This window comes from Grampus griseus (genome assembly GCF_964374135.1).
Source record: "Grampus griseus genome assembly, chromosome: 2".
Lineage (NCBI taxonomy): Eukaryota > Metazoa > Chordata > Mammalia > Artiodactyla > Delphinidae > Grampus > Grampus griseus.
In genome coordinates, this window is record NC_139018.1 from 32,151,458 (window position 1) to 32,171,531 (window position 20,074).

The 20,074-nt window shown below is 46.6% G+C and overlaps 1 protein-coding gene across 4 annotated transcripts in view; it reads right to left on the minus strand.

Moving 5' to 3' along the window:
• SMOC1 (SPARC related modular calcium binding 1) overlaps positions 1-20,074 on the minus strand; it is a gene marked incomplete at its 5' end in the record, with an annotated part of 155,549 nt that overhangs the window by 35,727 nt on the left and 99,748 nt on the right. For 3 of the 4 annotated variants that reach the window (XM_082649739.1, XM_082649736.1, XM_082649738.1), the window contains 4 exons: positions 1,064-1,144; positions 3,149-3,238; positions 17,377-17,424; positions 19,531-19,630. In XM_082649739.1, coding sequence (XP_082505865.1) covers positions 1,064-1,144; positions 3,149-3,238; positions 17,377-17,424; positions 19,531-19,630 — 319 coding nt within the window. The remainder of the gene's footprint in view (positions 1-1,063; positions 1,145-3,148; positions 3,239-17,376; positions 17,425-19,530; positions 19,631-20,074) is intronic. The other variant, XM_082649737.1, reaches the window with a different exon arrangement.

The window sequence follows — 20,074 nt, forward strand, 5'->3', positions numbered from 1 at the left end:
TTTTAACCATGGCACTGTTCTGTCAAAGACTCTGGCCCACGGAACGCCTCATGGGCTCCTTCCCACCCCAGCATCCCACACCTCCTCCAGCTTCTATCAAACAGGGAACCAGACACATGCCGAGGTACTCAGCAGAAAAAATCACCCAGGGCTATGTGACTTCACCTCATGGTCTAAACCTTTCCGTGCACTCCAGTCCCCATGACCTTTAGGACAAGGCTGGCATACTATATAGATAAACCAAAAGGGGGGCAAGGACAGCACACTCGTTCATTAATGGTCATGCAACACCCTGCCTGCCAGGGGAAAGGGATGTATCTTTAGTTTACAGTCCTTGCTGTCTATCAGGAAACGATGATATGGCTAAATTCAACAACCAGGCGTAAATATACCAAGTAGCGTTTCTCACAACGAAGTCTGAGGCTGAAAGAAGGATGATCCCCACCCCGGACAGAGATACAGATTGGATCTGTTAATACATTTTCCTGTCGATGGACATCTGGTCTTTTTTGATGGTAAATGAACTTTATCAACTTTGGTCTTCATTGATGGTAAATGAACTCTAATCTGACCACTCTTCAGAAATTACCACCTTTCTACAAGGGTTCAGCCAGTACCAAAACCTGAACACTCACAAGACCCTCAAAAGATCAAACCAGGAAAGGTAAGATTGGAGTCAGCTATTTAGAGCCTTAAAAACACATAGATCCAAGGCTCTTAAGGTTTGAAGTCCAACTTCTCTATGCCCAGCCATTCTTCTTTCAAATTCTTCTGCATGGCATATAGAAAGTCAATTAAAATATTAAAACATACCATCACACTTTTTTTTAGCTAAAAGGATCAGCTACTCATGAAAGACGATCCCTAAACTATTAATTGAAGACAAAGTTGGAAGGGAATAATCCCATCTCATCTCTGCATTTTACAGCTGTGGAAAAAACTGAAGGCCAGACTTGTTAAATGACTTGCCCAAGCCCACACAGTGACAGTCACGAAGCAACCATACAGCACCCGTGGACAGATCAAGTACATATCAATACATAATCCAAGGCAGATTATTTACCTGAATTTCTTACATTGGTATTGTTCAGTTTGGAGTCCTTGATTACCAAGTGCTTAATCCAGAGAGTGGGAGCTGTGATTTCTGAAAAAAGAAGGAGAGAGAAAATAATGTCTGGGCAAAGAGAGTATGTAACTTGAAGTGTAACCCTCAGACTTTTTAACAGCTTTTCTAAAAGCCTGAGGCATCAAGGCTTGAGCCATCTCCCTCATCCCATATCCACTTTGTCCCAACACCCTCTTGCTTCCTTTCTATGGAAGATCATCTCCCCATCAGCTCATAGGAGCCAACCAGGGCCTCCTGTGCTGGGAAGCCGAGTGGTCAGAGTCCAGAGGCACTGAGCCACTCCATCCAGGAATAAAAATATTATCCCAGGAGGTGAGGAACACGCGCCAAGCCAAGCCTTTCTCAGCTGCTTCCCTGGAAGAAGATTTAAAGGGGGTAAATCAACAAACGAATGCCAAAGAAACCACAGAGACCATTTTAGAGGAAACAGCTGAGCCGCAGCAGGTTTTAACTTGCTGAGATTCTGCTTCACGTGGGGAAGAAAGTAATGGGTCTAATGTGTGCTTCAATCCCCTTTCTAATAGTTTCTCATCGAACAGAGGCTGAATTCCTCCATCCAGAGAGTTCCAGCGTGCCTCCAGGCTCTCCAGGGGTGGGGTCACCCAGTGGACAGGTGCCATGGAAGTCTGAGGATGACCCTGAACACACTGTAGAGTGACGAGATCTTCCATGAGTGTGTTGGGAAGGTCTTCCAAGCTGACATGGTCTCCATTCCACTCCCCCCTCCCCAGTCAATCCTCCAGGGTCCCAGACTTACCAATGATCTAGGACATTTGTGGATCACAGAAACATTTTAACTTCTAGGCATGAACACACACATATGTTCCACTCCATGACCAGTTGCAAAGGCTATTTCACATTTCTATCTAAAGCTGAGCCTGGGCTAGAGACATCCTTAGCCACAGAACCAACCAGTGGCATCATTTCTTTTTATTCCACTGTCCAGTCTTAGAATCCAAGCCTGGATATATTCGGCTGAAAGCTGCTGAAAGGTTGCCATATATTGCACTGAGCTCCACATCTCATTGTCAGACTTTCTAGAAACCGCACTCTGCCGAGTTTCCTGCCCCTCCTCATGGGAGCCTGGAGTACTTAGCAAAGTACACTGAAGAATGTAGGCCCTGAGCAGCTCAAACTCAAATCAAAGCCAGTCTTCTGCACCCAAGCTCCTCCTGTCCGTTCCTCATACCTCCAGAGATACCCAACCTCTATTTTGCCACCAACCACCACTATTTCTCTTGACCTAGAATTTCTCCTCTCCCAAATGTCTCGACTCAACTCTCAAGGTCCCTACAACTCAGCCAGACCAGCTCCAGACATCAGTCTCTTTCCTGCTACTTTCCTCACTATATCCCATCTCCACCATATTCTCTGCTTTGCCCACGCCAGTGCCCCTGCCTGGAACACCCTGATTCCTCTCCCATGTTTTCAAAATCCAGCTCACGTTCCCTCTCTTCACAGAATCTTTTCCCATACCACTGTGATCTCTTTCTTCCATACGTGTCTATCACAGAAAACAAACAAACAACTGAGACCATAGAGTTCCATACAGAAAGTTCTCCTATAGTTGCCGATCTCTTGAGAGCAAGGGCTTCCATCTCGTCTACTTCTCCTTTGTCCCCCAGAGGCTTCCCACAATGCTGGGCACAGAGCACGACAGGAACTTGTTAAGTGCTGATTCATTTAGAAAAGGGATGCTGCCGGCCTGTCTTTCTCAGCCCCGGCTCCTTGGTCTTGGCAGTCCGCGGGGTCCATCCAGGCTCTGTTATTATTGGACGTTAGAGCCAGGCAGGAAGCCTGGCAAGAAGAGAGGGCCTTTCCAGAAGTGGAGGGTGTACTAGTTCCTGGGAGGGTTTGCATTTTTTTTAAAGGTTAAAACAACCTGGCTTAAACTGGGAAAAATTCAAATTAAAAAAGAAAAAAACAATAATAGTAAAGCTTAAACAAACAACCGAAGGAAAGACCTCCCCAAATCCGAAAATGGGTGGGAGAATTCGAATCTGAAGTAATACAAGAGCTTACCGTCTCCATCGAACACCGGCTGGGTCTCCATCGTGGGTGTCGGCTTAGACCCGTCATCTGAATTGAGGGTTAAAAAGAATCGAAAAGAGACTACCATTATTGAGGTAAATACTATCTACTCTCCAGCACTATTGAATGGTTGGGGTTTGCACATGGCCCGGCCAAGTCCCAGTGAACAGACCAAAGAGAAGGAAAAGAAAGAAGAAAAGAACAAGAAGGAAAAGAGAATCACAGACAGACACCAACAGTAAGACAATCCAGGTGTGTGCTTGCCATTCCAGGGAAGGGACCCAAGTTGTCATGGCTCTGGAGGGCCCCTTCTCATAACTCTGTACCAGCGTGACTCCGTCAGCCCTTGCTCTTTCCTCGGGAGAGCTGGGAGGGCTATCTTCACCAGCAGCCCTGAGTTTTGGCCAGAAGTGTTAGGAGATGTTGGCACACTTGTGGCATCAAATTCTGATATCCCCAGCTCCTTCCTGCCCTCTTGCAAAAGGTACTAGCCGGTACCTTTTTAGTGGCTTTCACTGAAGAGCTTAAGGAAAACAAGACAACATGGCGCCATTTCCTCCCAAAGTCCCAGCTATTTCTCCATCCTCATCTAAAAGCAAAGTGAAGGTAAGAAGGACATTTCTCTCTCCAGCATGCTGAACTACAAAGAATGGGGAATCCTTAGAACACTTTGAACTCTTGAAACAGCATGCACCCCAATTCCCAAGCAGAGGTGGGGGCAAACAAAATGGGAGAAAACATGAGTAATTGCACCCTGGGTTTGCTTTGAAATTTCTAATACAGATGATAGGAGCAGGGAGTTCTCAGTAACAAAGTTCTAATACTTATGGTCCTAGTAGTGTTGGCAGCTCTCTCTGTAGACCAAAAACCTCTACTGATCAGAGTAAGTTCAGACTTTATTTACCTTTCAGGACTCTGAATTATGTTCATCAAGATCCCAAAAGCTTAATTTTGAACAGTGTTTCTCAACTTTTTTTTTTTTATTGCCCATCTAAAGAGTATTTTTAGACTTTTTCTCCTAATTAATTTCCTAGTGAAATGTTAATAACGAAGATACATTGCATACCTGTTTGTGTACTGTATGTATATCTGTGCTTTATATGGAAAAAGAGCAAGTGCTCTCTTGTGCCCTAAGAACCAATTTCCACCTCCTTGGTGAAAGCTGGGAGCAGGCATCTTTACCTGTGTTGAGAACGCATACTTCCGAGATTTTTCTGTTTTCTCCCTTGGGAGGGGGAGGGAAGAAGAGCACCGTGGTCTCGGACACCGTGGTTCCACAATCCCTTCTTCCCAAGACCCCCAGAGATCTTTTAGGACTGAACGCTCTATTCTCCAAGCATTAACTATGGAGAATGCAAGTTCTCATATAGCCTGCAACGCCAGTCAGATCATCGATAATGACAGCCTTCACCATTTGGAGCTCCCAGAACTCTCGGCAGAGTTCCCTGCATCTTATCATGGGAGAGAGAAAGAACAGAGTCCTGATCCCTTTCTTACGCCAACACTCCACCTCTGGGATCTTAAGATTCAATAGCTATGGAGACCCTAACCCTCGCTTGAGGCTGAGGCCAGCAACCTGGCAGTTGTGTGACACCTGACCCTGCTATAATTCTCATGTGCCAATGTAAGACCCAACTCCCGCAGCGGCCAGGGTGATCCTGACCTATCCGACAATCACCCGCAGACGTGAGACGTGGCAGGAGGAGAGGAGTAATGAGGCTGAATATCTTATTTGCCTCAAACTGGGATCCAGAAGAGCCATCTTTTGATGCCAAACTGTGTACGTTTGATCTGGAAGTCATTGAGGGAGAAGAAACACAGAGCAGAGCCACACAGTGTCATTTTTAAAAATGGCATCACTTCCCTGACTCTATTAACACCTCTTTCCATTGAATTCAGTGAACCACTGAATGAAGTTTTTTGGCAGCTGCAATGCACATTTGGTTGCTGCTGCCGGATGCAGAGTTCACAGTCTAAATAGACCTGCACAGTGTGCTCAGCCCCTCCACACAGGGTGGCTTCATGTCAGGAGTCTTAAAGGGAACAAAGGGAAAGTGAGAAATCAAACATTCTCAGAGGGACGGCGATGACAAGCCAAGTGAAAAATGGCTTATGAGATATTTTAATATTCAATTAAGATCCCCCCGTACTCCAAGAGCTGTATCTCCCTCTGGAGCAGGACGACAGAAAATACTCCGTTTACTTCTCCCATCATCCACACGAGAGTCTGGGACTGGCCATCTGGTCCAGCAATCAGTAAAGAAATCTGCTGCTCAAGGAGAGGAAGGAGGGTTTCCAGTCTCCCCGGGGAAGTCGAGGACCTCCACAATTACCCAGGTGCAGGCCCAGAAGCCCACATAGCATGAAGCCACGTGCAGGGAGTGAATCTTCCTGCAGGGTAGGATCACCGAGGGTGAAGACATACAGCTGCACTGCCGCCATGGAGGCCCTAGCTGGAAATCTTTATGAAGTGAGAAGAGACAAAGTGCCCTGCTGCCAGGAGAGCTACCTGTGAAATCCAGCAAGCCCCAAGGATGGGCAGCCAAGCCAAAGCCAATAGGACCCTCTGACCATCATCTCCGGGCACCTGGGCGCCTGGCATCCAACCCAGCAAACAAGCGCATCCTTCTACCAAACACAGGTCCAAGGCCTGGGTCCAAGGTCCACATCAGGCCTGCTTCCTGGCAAGCCCTGGGGCAACACCAGGACCTACACTGGGCCCGGGGGAGAGAGAAAAGCTTCCGCATGTGCCCCTGGCCTCCCGGTCTCCAGTGGGGTCACAGTGCAGATACCGGCTTTGCAACCAACTAAGTTGGGTAACCTGAACCTCTCACTTTTCTTCTCTGGGCAGTGATATCCTCTTCTAAAAGTGAAGGATGGCTGCACTCCTAGCCTCAGGACACTGGGTAGCTGTAAAAGACTCTAAAGGCCTCTTAAAGAAGGTATTAAATCATCGAGTGTTAAATCATCTTATCCAACTGCTTGCTTTTAAAACTGGATTTGTAGAATTAAAATTCTATAAAGTTTTAAAAATAAAAAATAAAGTAAACCTTACAGCTCAATAAGAAGACAAACAGCCTGATTTTAAAACGGGTAAAATATTTTAATAGACATTTCAAAGACGCACGGACAGCTAATAAATACATGAAAAGATGCTCAATATCATTAGTTGTTAGGAAACCACAAATTAAAACCACAGTGAGATACCACCACATACCTACTAGAATGGCTAAAATTTTTTAAATAGACACTATCAGGAGACAAGGATGTGGAGAAACTCAAACCCTCCTTCCTTGCTGATGGGAATGTAAAACTGGGTAGCCATGATGGAAAAGAGTCTGGCAAATTCTTTAAAAAGTTAAACATAAACTTACCATTCAATCCAGAAATTCCACTCCTGGGACTCTATCTAAGAAAAATAAAGACATATCCACCCAAAGACATGTATACAAATACTGATAGCAGCATGATTCGTGATACCCTTGAACTGGAAATAATCCAAATGTCCGTCTACTGGTGAAGAGATAACCAAATTGTGATGTACCCATACAATGGAATATTACTTAGCAATTAAAAGGAATGAATTACTGATATGCGTAATAATATAGCTGAACTTCAAAAACATTTTACTAAATGAAAGAAGCCGTGTGCAAATACTACATATTGTTTGATTCCATTCATATGAAATGCCTAGTAAAGATAAATCTATAGAGACAGAAAGCAGATAACATGGTTGCCTGGAGGAGGGAGTGGGGTATAACTATAAATGGGTACAAGGTTTCTTTGGGGGTGATGGAAACGTTCTCTGGTAATGACCGCACGTCTCTATAACGGTACCAAATTCATTAACTTGTACATTTACAATGGGTAAATTTTATGGTATGTGATTATACCTTAATAAAGTTTTTAAAACAAAGCGGGGATGGAGTACCAAAGTCATCACAGGTAAATCGTCAGGTGGCAGTAGCTAGATTATCTGAGCAATCTTTAATTTGGGGGGAGACTCTCCTGTATATCTTAAAGAAAACTATATCTGAATCTCAATTTACATGAGTGCATATGATGATTTCATGTGTGTGTATATTTAATCTTGGTGATTCTTTTAGACCTCAAATAGTAAGACTTTCTTTCTCTTTGATACCATAATACTCTTTCAGACCGAGAAGAACATAGAACACTGAAAAAACCCGATTCAAAGATGACCATTTCTTTTACAGGGAGAAAAAAGTAAATTAGGAAACATTAAAAAAAAAAAAGGCAAATCTGAGAGAATTTCTCAAGGATGATGTCAAGATCAACAATAATAAGTGTTACCACATTTTGCAACACTCAGAGTTTCTGGCAGGTGGTTTTCTTCATCTATTCTCACCACCGGCCAGGGCAGAGGAAGTCACCAGGCAGATAAAAAGAGATTGAGTTTCAGCGCAAGAAAGTGATTTGCTCAAGGCTCCAGAGGCAGTGAGCAAGCGGCGCTGGAAACCACCCAGGCCCAGAGCGGGGCATCTGGCCGCACGAGATCCCCCAGCCCCCAACCACGCCTCTCCTTGCAGGTGCAGCCCCAGAAAGCCGCAGCCCCCGCACGGGCTCTTCGAGCCTATCCAGACAGTGGGTTTGTGTGACAGCACAATTCTTTGCCCTGCGAGAAGGCCTGGCCCACGCACAGACAGCTGGAAGTCACTTCGACCCCTGATGACACCGTTCAAAGCCTCCTCTGTTTGGCTTTTTGATTCCTGATTGACATTCGCTGGCGAGTGGAGATAAATGCGGGGCTGAGGACAATGTTGACCGGCTCTGACTATTCTCAGGGAAAGACTTTTCAGAATAACAAACAAAACAAAACAAAACCCCCAAAACATTGGTGTGCTTATGGGACTGAATAGAGCCCAAGAGGTCCAAGGAAGCAGGGCCGGGCCTTTCAAGGGGCTGGCAAGTCCATTGAGGAGTTAATTGTTTGGGTGTACAATGAGTTTATTCTGACCACATACAAAGAGCTTTCTCTTCCAGGTCCTTCAAAAGCAAATGTGTCAAAGGGGCCAGAGGAGGAATCTGTATTAATGGCATCTCTTGGGGTCTCTGAGACTGAGGAACATTGGAGAATGACAGAAAAAGAAACCACCACCCCCGTCCTGAGACTCGGAAGGTCTCTCAGTGATCCCAAGTCCCCTTTAATTCTTGGGCTCTGCCCAAACCATGTCCATCACCGGCCACCCTCCCTCTGGTATTCATTTAGGCTGCCATTGGCCGTCTTTTACCAAGACATGGAGATACGCTTCAGCCTGGTAGAAGTGCTGGAAGGTTCTTGCTTTTGAAGGGACCACATTTATGCCAGAGCCACATCCCCCTCAGTATGCGACTCAGGGACCCAGTGTGAAAGTCAAGATGACTTATTCTGGGCCTCCCAGGGAGACAGTGGTGCCTGTTTGCAAAAATGTCCCTTAAGAACCTGGCCTGAATCATACCAGGAGGAGGATGGAATGTTAGTTAACCTCAACCTTTCCTGAGATGCATGTCCCATGACCAGCGAGGCTCAGAAATATACTGTGAGCTGTCTTGATCCTGACCTTGGAGAACACAAGTTATCTGGGTACTTCGGGTCCTTTCCAGAGCAAGAGATGAATCTTTTACATGCCATCTACCCACTTGCACACTCCTTCCCGAAAAGAGCTTAAAGCTGTCTTTTTGCAAGCAGTTGCCCACACCGTCAAGCTCCACATTTTCTTGTGTAAGAATGGAAACAAGAGGCTGGTGAAAAAGGTAGACCAGAGATGGAAGAAGGGGGCGTGGTGACAAAGCGGAGAAGTAGGGGAGAGGTGGCACTGGCAGCAGCAGACTTGGTTCAGGGCTGGGTTCACCCAGAGACGGGGCTAATTTTTTAAAAACTCTTTATTTTGAAATGATTATACAAATGATTTTGCAACAGGTAGTTGCAAACAAAGAGGCCCCATGTACCCTTCACCCAGTGTCCCCCAGTGATACGGATAACATCATAATAGTATAATATCAGAATCAGGAAATTGATATTGGTATAATCCAGGGACCTTATGCACATTCCACCAGTTTTTGCATGTACTTATTTGTCCGTGGGTGGGTGGGTGGGTGGTGTGTCGTTCTATGCAATTCTATCCATGTGCAGATTCATGCAACCACCACCACCATCAAAATATAGAACTAGCCCATCACTACAAAGATCTCCCAAGTGCTACCCTTTTATAATCACACTTCCTCTCCTCCACCCCGTCTTTCACCCCTGGCAACCACTAATCCTTTCTCCATCTCTATAATTTTGTCATTTCTGCAATGTTATATAAATGGAATCATGCAGTATACAACCTTTGGAGGTCAGACTTTTTCACTTTGCATAATGCCCTTGAAATCCACCCAGTTGTTGCTGCATGTGTCAATGGTGTGTTCCTTTTCATTACTGAGTAGTATTCCATGGTATGGACGCACCTCAGTTTGTGTCACCCATTGAAGGACATTTGGGTTGTTTCCACCCTTGGCCATTACAGATAAAGCTGCTGTGACTATCTGTGTACAGGTTTTTGTGTGGACATAAGTTTTCATTTCTCTGGAATAAATGCTCAGGAGTGCAATTGCTAGAGTATATGGTAAGCATATGTTTTGTTGTTTAGTTTTCTAAGAAACTTCCAAAGTATTTTTCAGAGTGGCTGCATCATATTACATTCTTACCAACAATGTATGAAAGATCCAGTTCGTCTGCAGCCTCATTAACATTTGGTATTGTCATTATTTTTATTTTAGCTCTTCTAATAGGTGTGTAGTGATATCTTATCATGCTCTTAATTTGCACTTAAAAAATTTTTTTGTTGAAGTATAGTGATTTACAATATCATGTAAGTTTCAGGTGTACAGGACAATTAAGTTTTTATATATGTATATATGTGTGTGTATATATATATATATATATATATATATATATATTCTTTCTCAGATGCTTTTCCCTTATAGGTTATTATATCATATTGGGTATAGTTCCCTTTGCTATATAGTAGGCCCTTGTTGGTTAATTTGCACTTTCTTATAGCTAATGATGTTGAACACCTTTTTGTGTATTTATTTGCCCTCTGCATATGTGCTTTGGTGAGATGCCTATTCATTTATTTTGCCCATGTTTAAATTAAATTGTTTTTCAACTGTTAAGTTTTTTAGCATTCTCTGTATCTTCTACACACGTCCTATGTCGGAGAGGTGGTTTGTAACTATTTTCTCCCAGTCTGTAGTTTTTTAATTCTCTTAGCAAGATCTTTTCAAGAGCAAGTTTTTAATTTTGATTAAGTCCAATTTATCAATATTTAAAATTTTTGGATCACGTGTTTGATGTTTTCAGACACCAAAGCTCAAGGTTCACCTAGCTGTAGGTTCTGAAGATTTTCTCCTATGTTTTCTTCTAAAAGTTTTAATAGCTTTAGATTTTACATTTAAGTCCAAGATCCACTTTGAGTTGGTTTGTGTATAAGGTGTGGGATTTAGGGAAGGTCTCGGGGAGTTGTTTTTGTTTTTGTCTGTGGAAGCCCAATTGCTACAGCACCATTTGTTGAAAGGACTAGCCTTCCTCCGCTGAATTTCTTTTGCACCTTTGTCAAAAATCTGTTTGCCATGCTTGTGTAGGCCTACTTCTGGGTTCTCTTTTCTGTTCCGTTGATCTCTAGGTCAATAGGACAGTGAAAATACTCTGTATGATACTATAATGGTGGATATCACTACACATGTGTCCGTTCCCACAGAGTGTACAACACCCAGAGTGAATCCTAATATAAACTGTGAACTTTGGGTTATAATGATGTGTCAATTTAGGTTGATCAGTTGTAACAAATGTACTCACTCTGGGGGCAGATATTGATGGTGAGGGAGGCTGCACATGTGTGGCAGCAGGGGGTATATGGAAAATTTCTGTACCTTCTTCTTAAATTTAAAACTAAGTCATTAAAAAACAAAAAGAAATAAAATAAACACTGAAAAAGCTGTGGAGTCACCACATTTGTTCAGATGATCAAACGGAAGCATGGATTGAAAATTCATAAAGGGTCATGAAGGGAATAAAACACTAAAGATCTCTTGGTTTAAAAAAAATCACATAGAGTGATTCCTCCCACTTTCTTTTTCTTTTTGAAAATTGTTTTAGCTCCTCTAGTTCCATTGCCTTTCCACATCAATTTTAGAATAAACAGCCCTTGAAACTCATGGCTTTCTTTCAATGGGTGCAACAGGACCGAAGAGTGACAATTCCTCGGCCTTGACCACAGGAGCTACGTGGCGCTTAGAGCTGGAGAAGTAGTTCGGATGTGGCCGTGAGGCCTGTCCACCCACAGGCTGCAATCGCTGGCTCCCTCCAGCTTGCTGGGCCACAGCTGGAAGTGAACTCATTCATCCAAGGAACAGTGAGCAAAAGGACATACTCTCAGTGGCCTGCCAAGCTCTGGGCTGTCTCACCTGGACTTTGGGGGCACCACAAAGGTACCAGGCATAGGAATCAAGAACTTGCCGGTGGGCCATGCTCATCCCAGGCAGTCTCCTCAAGGGTCTTTCCTTAGAGGCTCTGGCCGTGGGAGCTGCCGACCAGGGCGTTTGCAGGCGCCACCTGCCTTCCCTCCCCTGCTTCCAAGCATCCCAGCATCTAGAGGTCTGTGCCCCTCTGAGAGGCTTCACCTCCACCCGAAGACACCCTCTACAAGAAGAGGCTAAGAACCATTAGAATGTGAGCTCCACGGGGCGAGGGCTCTTATCGTTTCACTTGTCACTGGATCCTCAGTAACTACGAAAGCTGGCACTTAGTAAGGTCTCAATGAAAATGTGTTGAATGAAAGAATAAAAGAGCCAAGTACGAAAACACTAATGGTTACTAACAACGCCAGGGACTCATTAGAATCCATGGCTAGAAGGCTTTTCCAGATCACTAAACCCCATCTCCTCTCTAGTCCTTGGAAATCAGGATACGGCAAGGATCCACACTCTTCGTTTAGCATCCTCCATGCATAAACTTTCTTTTGGAGACCACAGAATAGGGGCTGAGATGGAGGGCGGGGGATGCGTAGACGGAGCCCTGCTGGGGCAGTAATTAAGCGTGGGTAGAGGGAGATATGGTACATGCATGAACACTCAAGCACCCTCGCGCACACTCCTTCTACAACCCATCTCTTCAAAGCTGATATCGTGATAAGCCAGGCTTGGTCCAGGGTGGCTCAGACGCCAGAAAGCAGCAGTAACGTGCATGCAGAGAGGAAAAGAGCCACCTCTCGTGGGCCTGGAGCTGCTTAGGCACAGTTTGTAGTAGGCACGTAGCAGAATGAATGCTTCTCCACAGGGAATTCCCATGTGAGCCGAGGCCAACCCACAGAGGTCATTAGCTGCCCAGCTCCATTCAAATCCAGCCCAGAAGCAGCCGCACAGCACAGGGAGATCAGCTCGGTGCTTTGTGACCACCTAGAGGGGTGGGATAGGGAGGGTGGGAGGGAGGAAGACGCAAGAGGGAAGAGATATGGGGATCTATGTATATGTATAGCTGATTCACTTTGTTATACAGCAGAAACCAACACAGCATTGTAAAGCAATTATATCCAATAAAGATGTCAAATATATATATATATTTTTTTTTTTTAAAAAAAACAAAGAAAATAAATCCAGCCGAGGCTGGTAGGTAATGGACTTGAGCTATCTGATGGCAAGGCTGACAGATCAGTTACGGATCCAGCCTCCCCCCCTGTGCTGGGGGAAGAGAAAAAAGAGGTAGCTGGGAAGAGGGTAAATTCACGTGAACAGGGGTGACGCTCCACGTGTAGAATGCTCTGAGATTGCCAGGCTTGCACACCTCAGCCAGGCTTGAGGCAATGAGGTAAACCTCCTGCAGGTGTGCTTAACCACCATGAGGGTGGAGGCTAGAGGCTGCTTGGTCCCCTTCATCTGGGAGACCCGCCATCCACCATCCCTGCCCTAAGCACCTCCCTCAGCCCTGAGTGAGAGTGCCGCTAGCTCCGTCCCTTGAGTGACAAAGGTCTCCAAGTTGGCACCAACCTGTAGACCAGACGTCAGGAGAGATTCTAAAAACTGAGACCCAGAGAGGGACCTTGGAGAAATAACTGTGACTCACTCTTGACTCGGAACACAGACTACGGAGTAGCCAGTGGGGGACTGAAAGAAGTTTCAGCGAATTAAAGGTAGGCTGGATTTTGGAAGTTTCGCTTCTCTCCAAGATTGGTTTGACAAACACGGAAGCCCATGCAGAAAGTGTAAGCAGTTTGCTATTGTTTTTATCCTTCACTCATTTTCCTTATACTGCTCACTCCCAGACCTCTAAGAAGCAGGAAAAGAGAAAATTGCAGAAAACTCCCAATAACCCTAAATTTTCATTTGCCACCTATCGAAGCATCACCCTGGGATCTCTAAGGTCCTGGGCGCTCGGGAGAAAAAGTTCCCAGAGAGCTGCCAGAAATCATTGCCCAAGCGCTCTCCCGCTATTCTCCCATTTAATCATTCTTCACCCGCCCCACCGACACCCCACTGGAGGCTGAGAACTTCCCTTCCACACCTCATAAGTAATGAAGCTCAGGACCAGCCCCTGACTTTGTATTTGGTTATCCTGGAAACCCCCCAACTCACCCACACTTGTTAGCATCAAGACCCCTAAAAGAGGCACCTCAGGAAAATCCACAAGCCTTGGGGGGCCAGGAAAAGCTTCTCAGGGTAAAACCACCATCTCTAAACATATTTTGCTTCCCATCCACTTTCCTGCTTCAATGGAAACCCAAAATTCCTTTCTGTCTCTCAACTTCTGCAGCTTTCGACTGTTTTAGCAGCAGATCGTCAGAGCTCAAGGGGCTGCTGGGGGTCCTTTCCTCTCTTCTGATATTCCTCTGTAGCATCAATAAAACACATGTGGATGCACGTGTGCCCTCCACCCCCCAAAACACACACATACTCCTTCCATCTCTCTCCAAGGGCGAGGATCGACGGAGAAGGGAGGGGCAGCAGGATGGGAGTGCCCCAGATCAATGGATATTTGAAACTCAAACACATGGCCCGGGACCTACCCTGCATGTGTTAATTACCACACATGTGCCCATAAAGGAGTCTGTGAAACACAAGGGGCCCAAAGAACAGAGCGAGGCAAGGACATTCCAAGGGATTAAGTAAATAGTCTGAAGTTCCGACCCTCCTCCCCTCCCGGAGCACATGCATCTGGGTAAGATAACCGGACCGCCCTCCCTCCGTCCCCCACTTCTCCCCTCAGGCCCACACCTGTGGACCCAGGATCAGGAGCGACCCAGACCTCCTTGCGAGCCAGACGGCTGTGACCTGCTACCGCCTGGCCTCTCTCCCTCTCCCCTGCCTCCCGCTATCTCCCTGGGCCTCTTCCCCCAGCCTCCTCCCGCTCTGCCTTTCTCCTTTTTCTCCTCCTCTCCTTTGGAGGACTGATTCCTGGCTGGCAACCAGACCCTCCATCGCACAATACGCCTTTTCATTCCAACCCGGTGGAGAGAACTGATCCCTCCAAGCCCCATCCGTGGAGCATGTTCAAAAGGCAAGAGGGTGGGGAAAGAAGGAGCTGGGTCCGTTCCTCCCCCCCCCACCAACCCCCCAACACACACACCCAGACCCCCGGCCTCGCCCCCGTTCTGGCCATCCTCCGGGCCTAGCATCCTTCTGGGCAGGTCTTGGGCTGCAAGCTCCGGCTCCAGGGAGATGCCTTCTAGGAGACCCCACATGTGGGCATGAGCTCAGACAACGGCCCTTTGTGTCCTCCCACCTGCTGCCCTCCGGAGCACATTCCATTCTTAAGCGGCAGCTGAAAAAGGGACCTCGGCGGGGCCGACACAGGATATTATAAATGCCCTCTCGCACCCTGGTCCCATTCAAACCCCAGCTTCCTGGACAGGTGTGGCTTCAGGTGGCCCTTCCTACAGGTGGCCCGAACCTGCTTTTCACTGCACTGCCCATGGCAGACAAACAGAAGAGATTCAACACCTCTGTGGACCCTCCGAAGTAGAAGGAAAGAGAGGCCACTGGGCGGAAGTCAAGTGTCCAGGGGCGAGTCAGCCCTAGCATCTCCCCCACCCCTCTGCCAGCCCTTTGCACCAAAAAGGAAGCCTCCACACAACCATCTAGGAGGGAGGAACCCCCCGGGGTAAGGGAGCAAAGAGCTAGAAACTGCTGGAAACTTATCCCCCTGACACGCGGCTTCAGACTCTACCCCCCTGTTCCCTGCATCATCCTTGGAGGAATTGGATTCCCCCGCCTTCTTCCAACTGGATCAGCAAGAGCCCGCCGTGACCACAGGTCTGGTTCTTACTGTTATCCACAGGGTACAAAGCCACAACCAACTGGAAAGGACAAGCGGGGAAGTACTTCTCTGTGCAGTTGAAGAACCAAAACCCCCTGGTTGGCCCTTCTTGCTGCAGGTGCCTCATTCAGCATCGTGCACTCCGTTCCCTTTGGTGGGGAACGTCTGGGTGGTCCGTTTTGCATGATTGCTCTTTTTTTTCCCTACCACCAGGACCTCATGCCCAGGAATAAAGGCTATGCTCCTGAAGACTTCAGTTGCAACAAGCAAAACTGAAGGCAGCTCCCTTTTCCAACCCCAATACATTACAGGCAGACACGCCACTCACAGTGTTGATGATTTCAGATCTTTGCAGAAAGAAACGTTCATCCCCTCTCCTCCTTTCCCTCCTAGGAGGGAACTACCAACACTTGAGGCTGTCTCCCCCTGTGCTTGGAAGGACCTGGAAAGGTGCTTGCTCCCTTCTTTCACCCACTTACTCGTTCCTGCTCGCTGGAAGGGGAGCAGCCCGTAGGGTCGCTTGGTCCGTGGTTTCTAGTGGGTGGTGGTATCACCAAGCTCCACTTCCATGTCTTCTTGGAGGGACAGCATGCAGCGACAGCATGTTCTCCAGACTCTCGGCTCCTGCGTTCAGGCAGTGGGACTCTGCCTCCTGTTCTGGTCCCCAAGGAATAAGCACTTGGGGCAAGGTCCAAGGCTTGGCCTTGGTCTCCCTGTGACCGCGGTGGAGGATAAGCCTGTACATCCCACACTGATCCTTGCGTGCCCAACTCTCCACATGGGTTCTTACGAGCCTGAAGTGCCCAAGGCCCAGATTCAGGTGGGAGGGCTCAAACTCAGTCGACACCTCCGGTCTGAGTTTCACCCGAGGACACAAAATGGGGCTTCTGAAGTGCTTGCCTGTACAATAAAACTGATACCTGTTTTCCATGCAACTACCAGTGTGTATGCTGTCCTAGAAGTAAGAAGCGGTGAAGCCTAGTGTCAGCACACTGGAAAGTATGGTCAGCACATCCCAAGGACCTATTCCTCATGTCGGCTGGTCCACTGAACAGTGCTCAGACAGATGCCCTAGTCGGGCCAGCTGCACAATTTGTAGGGCCCAGTGCCAAGTGAAAATGCAAAGCCTTTTGTTCAAAAAGCAGGGAAAAAGGTGCCACAAAAGACACTAAGATATCAAGCCTTATCCTCTCTTCCACAGTCTCTCTCCTGACTTGTCACGATGTTTCTTAATTTGCTATTTAGCATTGTTCTAGGTAATGAAAAATGAAAATTCTAAGCGTACTATGGAAGCCCTGTAGCCTGCATCACAAGAGCCCTCTGCCAATGAGGCTGCAGCAGGTAGGCATAGTACACGTGTCTCTTCTGCTCACACACACACTTCTTTGTCCCACTGGACTATACTTACAAAACCCAAGTTCAAAGGAAAATAATTAAGAGTTTCAAGATAACAGCTGCATAAGTCACCTGCCCATGAAGCATCTAGTCTTAGTGCAAAGAATCTGGATGTGCTGGGACAATTATCAAGGAAAATCAAGGAGGAGAAAATGTTCAGATGGGTTTCCAAAATAAAAGAGTCAGGGCAGACTTGGGCATCCCTGCCTTCGTTGTGCTTTTCTGTTTAATGCTGGCTACACTGGTAGCTTATTGACTGAACTTCCCAGGAACCAAGAGTCTCAGGGTCCCTGCCAGCTCTGTGCACTGCACTTGCTCACCTCTCTCAGAAATTCTGGGAGCTTGGTCCCCACCGCCGTACGAGCCTTACTTACCTCCGGGCTTCTGGGAGGAAACACAGAATAAGAATGGGAATTTTCTGCAGGGCACTTTTAGCTTTCACCCCAGGCTCCTTCCATCTTGTCTAAGAATGCCTGCTTGGACTGGCTTTAGAAGCAAACATTCAGATAAAGCGTGAAACTCCACTCACCTTTCCTTCCTGAGTTACCCTGGCTCACGGGCTTATCGGTGACTGAACCTTGGGTGAGAGGGGAAACAAAAACACAGACATTCAGAATGCGTCGCGATTGGTTTCTTTCAAAGAGTTGGTAAAGCCTGATGTTATGAGCATGTGGTTATGTATATATATATATTGTATACACATCTAGGAACATTATATACAAAGTGAGTACATACACACATGCGACTGGCGTTTGTTTAACATCAGTGTCACCGATATCACAGCACTGTTGAGATGAACAATTATTTCCAGGCTCCCTGGCAATAGTCTTGACCAGATTTTTACAAAATTCCACAACCACATAACTCCTTTGTTGAACATTCCACGGACTGCCCCTCACCTCCACTTCCCACCAACTCCATGTTCTGAGCCCTATCCAGCCAGGGGGGCCAACTGCAAAGAAAACCCCTCTCGCTGCAAATGCAATGACTGACATCCCTTGCTGGTTAGGGCAGGAAATCGGCGATTTTCCATCTGCATTAAGTAGAAAATTGTTGGCCCAATTGTAATGAATGGGCCAAAATAGTCTGAGGCATGGAAGCAATTTTCTAGATGCAGCGTGTTCCTCAAGGAGGGGGCAGTCCGGGGGGTTGGCCAAACGCTTTGCCCTGCACGTGCTCGGATGCCCTGTGCCGCCATCCGACGGTCCTGACCCTGTTGCACCTGCCTTTCCCATGACACCCAACCCCGCACATGCAGGGCACAGCCAGCCGAGGCACACCAGGGCATCTGTGGAAGTCCCCGCGACAAAAGAGGAGAAACACATCGCAATCCGTACCCAACCCCTTCTCCGTATACTAGCTTTGTGCGAATTCAATTATATTTCCCTGCATGACTTGTTTCTAGCACGTTTGTTTGCTTTAAATGAAACTTTCCAGGTCATTTGCAAGGAGGCCTCGTTCCTCCCCCTCCCCACACCAAGCTCAATTAAGGTTTCCAGTTTCCATGTAAACCACAAATGAAGTAAACTTTCCTTTTTGGCCTGCACATTTTGGTTTCCTAATGTAGATACTTACTGCCCTTTCCACTCACTTTTCCCCTTATATAGCAGGGCTGGTTGAAAAATGAATAAATTTGGGGAAAAAAGGAAAACGTTAGGACAGCAGGACTGCCTTTGGAATTTCCCAGAGGTTTTAGAATAATGTTTTATACTTTGCTTGCACTTAAAAATTAAAAATAAGTAAATAAATAAAATCTCATATACACAGATTACAGAGAAATAGGACGCAGCTGGTGGATGGGATAGGCTTTTTTTTGTTAACGTGGGCTGAGCTGCATAGTGAATTAAGGGAGTGTCTTGAAGTCCCTTCCCATCTGAATGGAAGTGGGAAGTGGGAAGCTTGCCTAAATCCGTAATGCACAATCCCACAAAACTAAGAACAAAATTTCTCTACGCCTATAAAGTTGGAAATAAAAAGGACTTAATTTTTCCTATGGACTCACCCAGAGGGTTGTTACAAAGCAGTGGTTCCCTAACTTGTCTCATCATGAGAACCACCTGAGAAGCTTCCTAAACATGTGGACTCCAAGTCTCCATGACCACTGGATCCGAACACGGAAGGAGAAGCCTCCACACCTGGGTTCTTTTTGAATTCCCTAGGCACTGCTGATGACAGCCAGATTTGAGGGCCGCGGTTATGAATGTTTTCCATCACCATACGTTACATTGTTCAGGGGTTGCAAACATATGGCAACGTAGACCACCACTCTCCTCTCCTGCACCCGTGAAAGACATCACTAATTGGTTGTCACAGCCTTTGATGTTGAACTCCAACGCAGTCTTGAAATTTATCCCAGTAAAGTGTGCACCCAGGGCCACTACCAACCAAGAGCACACAAGGTACAAACTTATATGCCATGCTCTCTAGAGGTTATGGCCAATGCTTGAGAAAAGAGCATTGAACCAGAAACTTAAACTCAAAATAAATACATACACACAGACATACACTGACCCTATCACCCAGCTGACAACAGAGCAAGCATGTTTGGGTAGACTCCTCCCTGACCTGGAAGAGGGCTCATGACCACCACCAATCTTTCAAAAGTGCACCCACAAGATTCAGGAGACCATCCAAGGGGTCCCTCTCCCACCCATTTCTTTCTTCCCGCCCTTCCCTACGGTACCTGAACATACAGGAGTTTTATTCTGCACAGAAGAGCCACTGATGGGCTTCCCATCTGGGGTGACACACCAGCAGTACCCCGTGTAAGTGTGGCACTGCACCTGTTCGGGGAAGTGGGAAAGGGAAAAGGACCGTAAGTCTTGGGTCACAGTATCCACAATCACCTCCCACCTCCTTCAAAGCATCCCCAGCATAGCGGAGAACTCCTTCTACCTCTCACCCAGCATCCCTCCCCCGAGTGTCCCTAGAAGGCTGGCCAGACAACGTTGATTACATTTTCTGTGTGACCCCCCAGGAGCAACCATAGCAATTTACTGTTTCCTTACGACATTTAATGCTTAATCTCTTATACCGTACTCAGATACGTCCGCTGTGTATTCCATCCATTTGTAAAAAATTGATTGGTGAACTAATTTGGCAAGTACAAGTTGGAATGTCACCACTGTAGGTTGATATGACCCTTCTTTAAGAAGCAGAGACAAGGGAAAAGCTTTTCTTCTTTTTCTAGCTTTTCCCAGCATCCGTTCCTATAGTCAGCCTGCCTA